This window comes from Colobus angolensis, unplaced genomic scaffold (assembly GCF_000951035.1).
Source record: "Colobus angolensis palliatus isolate OR3802 unplaced genomic scaffold, Cang.pa_1.0 Scaffold202, whole genome shotgun sequence".
NCBI lineage: Eukaryota > Metazoa > Chordata > Mammalia > Primates > Cercopithecidae > Colobus > Colobus angolensis.
The window spans coordinates 3,918,805-3,924,897 of NW_012115178.1; the positions used below are offsets into that span (position 1 = coordinate 3,918,805).

Here is a 6,093-nt window from a genome sequence, read left to right on the forward strand (position 1 = left end):
AAAAAAAAAAGAAAAAGAAAATCTTGTTATCCATAGTAAATTTAATTGTTTTAATTTAGCTAAATTCTTCTGTCTGTGGTTTAAAAAATAGTTAAATTGGTCAAATTTCTCATTGACTGTTCCTGCCTTCTTAAATCTGATACCTAAATGCATTAAGCTTAAATTTTATATACCACCATTCTATTAAAAATCAAGTATCCTTCCTATTTTCTCATTTATTTTACATAAAGCTGAGATTTTCATAGAGGCAGATATTAATCCCATTTTTTCCTCTGAGGTCACTGAGTCATACAGAGATATTATATATATATATTTAAACTGCAGTTTTAGTATAAAGTTGGAAACATAAATGTTAATTTACCTTATTTTGTATATTCATAGGAACCAGATAACCAATTTAAAAAGTTTTCTTTTTTGTCTAGAAATAGGTAGGTAACATGGAAGATGAGTGATTGCTTCAGTTTTTCAAAAAATTTTGTCAAGGGGTTGAGTTTTATTCTGCAGGATATGAGGAGAGTAATAGGAAAGTTGTAAGACTTGATGAAACGTAACTCTGAGACATATCATGTTAGCGTTCTGTTTACTTGTAGATGAGCAAAACCAATAACAGATTGATTTCATCTATCAAAGGAGAAAGAAGAGAGGGGGAGAAGGAAAAAAAGAGACACATTTTTTAATAGTGAATTTTGTTTTCCTTTCGTTGGCTAAGCTGCTGATTAATTGATAGCCAGCGAAGAGCCCAGACAGGGTATCCTGTCCTTCAGCAGCTGGATGCATCATCAAAGAAAACAGTTTTAGTTGTTTCTGAATCCTCTAGAAGACATTTTGTATTTAATTGTGACTTGCATATAAGAGGTTGTCTCTGTGTTAGGTGTGCCAGTATCTTTGTTACTGCTTCCATCTCATTTATGCCAGATCTGCATCAGAATTTCTCACTTGCTTTATTATGGCCCTGTTTCCATGATCTTTTTTTATTTTATCTTCTTTGGTGTGTTAGACAGGCTTTCCAAAAGTTAGTGTTGTGTCTTTGGGGTTTTGCTTGCCATCACAAGTCATTATTTTAAAATTGCATGTAATTTGTTCTCAAACTCATGTTCAGATCAAAAAGGTCTTAGTCTGCTTGAGACTATGGAAGACCTGAACTACAATATGTAAAGCATATAGGGTGGATTTCTCTAGTCAGTTATCTAGACGATATTAGTAAATCATAAAAAGTATTGACCCTAAGCAATTTATGCTCTTTTACTTCACTGTTGCTTTGGAAGTTTAGGTTATGATTTGTAATATTTTGCCAATTTTATTTTCTGTAGTCAGATTACTGTTGCTATGTGCTTCGCCTTTGAGAAGAGTGGGAACAATCTTATGGTAAAGTGTTTTTGTTTTGTTTTATATTTTTATTTATTTTTTTACAGTCCAAGGCCATTGGTTTGCTAGATGTGGATGTGTATGGACCTTCAATTCCAAAGATGATGAATCTGAAAGGAAATCCGGAATTATCACAGAGTAAGTAAAGAAGAGATAAATATTATTATAATAGTTACACTTTTATTAATACTTACTGGATGTCAGACCTTATGCTAGATGCAATATATACTTTATACACAATGTAGTGTAAGTCCTCTCTTAAGTTAATAGATTCTTGGAAACTGCGACTTTAAGTGAATGATACGTTAATTGATTTAAACAAGAGTTAAGTTCCTATAGCATATTTCTGGTCACAAAAACTTCACCAAACTTCTAAATAAAGACACAAAACACTTGTAATATTAAACAAAGAAATAAATTTGGGTTGTAAATACATTTAAGAAAGATTAATACAAGCAATATAATTATTTACACAATTTTTAGTGAATCAGTGAGTGAAAGCAGTCATAGTGGTGGTGGGTTAAATCAAGGAATAGGTGTTTGCAAAGTGAAAATTATAAGGAGCATCTCCTACCATCATGCAGTTCAAGAGTAACCAATATGGCAGATCATTGAGCATTTTCTTACTGCATCATTTATTGTGCATTTGTATGATTATCATATACTTTACTAGTTTTTTTTTTTTTTTTTTTTTTTGGAGCTGGAGTCCCACCCTGCTGCCCAGGCTGGAGTGCAGTGGTATGATCTTGGCTCACTGCAACCTCTGCCTGCAGGGTTCAAGTGATTCTCCTGCCTCAGCCTCCCAAGTAGCTGGGACTACAGGTGCATGCCACCACGCCCAACTAATTTTTGTATTTTTAGTAGAGATGGGGTTTCACCCTGTTGGTCATGCTGGTCTTGAACTCCTGACCTCAGGTGATCCACCCACCTCACCCTCCCAAAGTGCTGGGATTACAGATGTGAGCTACCACACCTGGCCCACTAATTTTTATCTGGCAATCATTTGTATCTATTCATTCATCTTCCAACCCACTTATTCTGGTTCAGGGTTGAGGGTGGCTGGAGCTATCCTGGCAGCTTAGGGCACAAGGCAGGAATCAACCCTGGACAGGAGGCCATTCCATTGCAGGGTACACTCACACACCCACACTCATTCAGACTGGAACCATATAGACACGCCAGTTCATCTAATGTGCATAGCTTTGGGATGTGGAAGGAAACCAGAGTACCCAGAGAATACCCATGTAGACCTGGGGAGAACATGCAAACTCCACACAAGACTGTGGTCATGGCTGGAAATTGATGTTGAAAGAAAACAATTTTATTGGAGGACCTACTGTATAGTGATTCAGAAAGCAGATATGGAAGACTATACTTTCAGGAATCACTTCTATAATTTGCTACTAGAGAAGTTTCTCTGAACATGTAGAGCACTGAATTTTAATAAAATAAAAAAATTAAAAAAATATATATAAAAAGACATCAGACATGGTACTAGACTGTCTGGGTTTGATTCTCAGCTCTATCCGTTGACTAGCTGTATGACCTGAGTAAATTATTTTAATCTCTTTGTGCCTCAGACCCCCATATGTAAAAAAGTTGCAACTACTGTGAGGAATAATATAATGCATTTAGCAGAGTTCCTGGAACATACTAAGTGATCAAAAAGGCTAGATCATCATTATTGTCTATATTAAATGTAGGGATATATGGGATTATTTGAATAGAAAATATATTTGTGTTTAGAAGAGATAAAAATTATTTTCTCTAATCAGATTTCTTGGTCAGATTTGTTTTAAAGTGATAAAAAAAGAAAACTCCCAAAACATTTTCCTTCCCCACCTCTTTACTAGAAAGAAGTAATTTTTTAATACCTCTTTAATATTTACTGCTGTTGTCATTGCATTTTAAAAATAAAGCTATCAAAAGCTTTAAGAATAAGGAAATGTTATTATCAAAAAATGAATTGGCTTGGCTTAGTGGCTCACATGACTGTAATCCCAGCACTTTGGGAGACTGAGGTGGGAGGATTGCTTGAGCCTGGGACTCCAAGACATGCCTGGGCAACATAGTGAGACAAAAATAAAAAAATTAGCTGGGCATGGTGGCTCACACCTGTAGTCCCTGATACTCATGGGACTGTGGTGTAAGAGAATCACTTGAGCCCAGGAAGTCAAGGCTGCAGTAGGCCATGACTGTACCACTGTACTCCAGCCTGGATGACAAAGCAAGATCCTGTCTGAAAAAAAAAAAAAAAGAAAAAAGGAATTGGAAAAACTGATGATTTTTTTAAAAGAGTGGTTTTATGGGAAATTGGTTTATTGATTTGTAATTATAATGAGTATTAAATTGAATAATTTCTTCATGTTTCTTATCGGGCTTTTTATTTTCCATTGTTCTAGAGAAAATGACTATATTTACTGCCGGCTATTTGTTGGATTATCTCTGTAGGTAATAGAAGTATTATTTTTGTTGTCATTAAAAGTTAATTCAGCATTGCTTACCATTTAAGAGGCTTTTGTTTGGGTTTAGTTGTTGGAGCCAATTATAATGTTAAGTTTTGGATAATTCTTTATGACACAGTAAAGATTATCCGTAACATTTTGAAGAAAACTTACAGATTTTAGTGATGTTAACATTGACCCTAGCTGTAGTATATTGCAAGTACCTACTTAATTATTTTCTTGTTTCATGAAACATAAACTTAAAAAGCTGTTATTCTGGTTTCTTTTTTCTTAACTTTTTAGTGGAATACATACTTAGTTTGCAAATATATGACATGAGCCAAGGTGTCAAGCTTTCACAAAGAAGGAGTAATGAATTTGCATACTTTAAATGATAAATTCATTATGTTTGTCTCTTGATTAAAGTAATATGAAAACTAGTACATGCAGAACATGAGGAATGGCAAAATGGAGCCCACAGTGTCATTCTTTTCTTAAGTAGTCTGCTTGGTATATGCCAACATAAATACTCGAAGTCAACTTTAATTTCTTTCTTCTCATTTTACTGAAGCTGTAATCTTAAATTTGATATTTGCAAATTGGCTACCAGTAAATAGGCTTTCGGTTGAAGATGAGGTACTAGAAATCTTGGAAAGGCTGAAAAAAACAAAACAAAAACAAAAAAACCAAACCACTTTCTTTTTGACAAGCTGATCTTAAGTCCCCCAAGAAATAAACTGAATGATTAAGGCGTTCACTTAAAAGAATGTAGAATCTTAAAAACCCAACTTATAAATTATTTTTGAATCTTAGAAAAACCTGCCACCATTCTACTAATTGGCATCATTCTGACATTTCTACATTTTTCATGTTAATTTATCCTATTCTGCTCTCTATTACAGAAGACACAATACAATACAAAATTACCTAATTAACAATAAAGAAAAACTATGAAAGACTTGTTTTCAGCAGTTCAGGTTTTGGGCAGATAGACCAGTGAATTGAATCCCACCTTTATAGGTGTTCCTCTGTTCTTACACTCAGCTGGACAGCCTTGCAAGCAGTGGGGTTTCAGAATTACCTTTCTCCTTATTATTTAAATAGATGTATGGCTAAATTGTCGATGTAGTTTTTGACAATTATTTTAAAATGATATATAGGGTTGGCAGATCATACATTTATCTACATTCTCTTCATACCTTTTTTTGGGAGGGTGGAGGGAATTGTAGAAAAACAAAACATTTTGCATTTAAGTCATTTTAGCCTTCATTACCAAGAGAAATTTTCTGTTTGATTTTAAAAAAGGGAATTCAGTAATTGAAGATTTTAAGTTTGTAATAGTTTTGAGTTTCTTAGGCTGAGAATGTTTCTGTCAGATCAGACTAAAATGACAATAGTGATTTTTCTATGTTACCATGCAAAATTATGGTAATGGAAAGTCTAGCCAGTTTGTAGAAAGGGCATTATGCAAAAACATCAACAGGCTGACATTATAATGACTGAAGATGACCAGTTACTTTGGGAAGCTAGTGGGATTTAGAATAAAACCTAAGTGTCCTTGGAGAAACTAGCATCTAAGCATGAATATAACCTTCTTTAAAAAAAGAACAAATACCAATTTTTTTCCTCCATTTTAACTTTCCAAATAGTGTCAAATTCAGATGTCATAGTATCGTATAGCCAAATTATAGTCGTAGAAATTATTGTAGGTTTTCAATTGAAATGGCAAATGAATATTAAATGGTTGTTGCACAAGAGAGATAGCACATCTTTCTCTTAGTAGATATTAATAGAAATATCTGCTTTGTTTCATAGTTTTGTGATGAAAAATCACTTTCAGAATACTGGTGAATTTATTACAACTTAGTTTTACTGAAGAGTCTTAAATGTGGTGAGCTAATAAGGTAGAAAATTTCAAGACCTGTGGAAAGAGTTTACTAAAATGGATATGTTAAGTATTTTATTGAGGATGACGTAGTGTTTATTAGTGATTCTGAGTAGGATCCACTTGTCTTTTCTATTGTGGCATGGTAATTTTGCACTCATGGCACAGTTTTCTGCTCTATTTGTTTAAAGTTAGTAAACTTTTTTTGAGTTTAGGAATGAATGTGTATGCAGGCTTGTGAGACAGAGAAGTGTGGAAAATCAGCTTGGGCAAATGACCTTTTATAATCTCTGGTAACAACTACAAAGAAGGGACTAAGATTTTCCTTCCTTCCTTCCTTCCTTCCTTCCTTCCTTCCTTCCTTCCTTCCTTCCTTCCTTCCTTCCTTCCCTCCCTCCC

At 34.1% G+C, this 6,093-nt stretch overlaps 1 protein-coding gene across 2 annotated transcripts in view; it reads left to right on the top strand.

Moving 5' to 3' along the window:
* The window catches only part of NUBPL (nucleotide binding protein-like), a 276,185-nt gene that overhangs the window by 46,670 nt on the left and 223,422 nt on the right, over positions 1 to 6,093 (top strand). For both annotated transcript variants that reach the window (XM_011941866.1, XM_011941867.1), the window contains exon 4: positions 1,413 to 1,503. In XM_011941866.1, the coding sequence (XP_011797256.1) occupies positions 1,413 to 1,503 (91 nt within the window). The remainder of the gene's footprint in view (positions 1 to 1,412; positions 1,504 to 6,093) is intronic.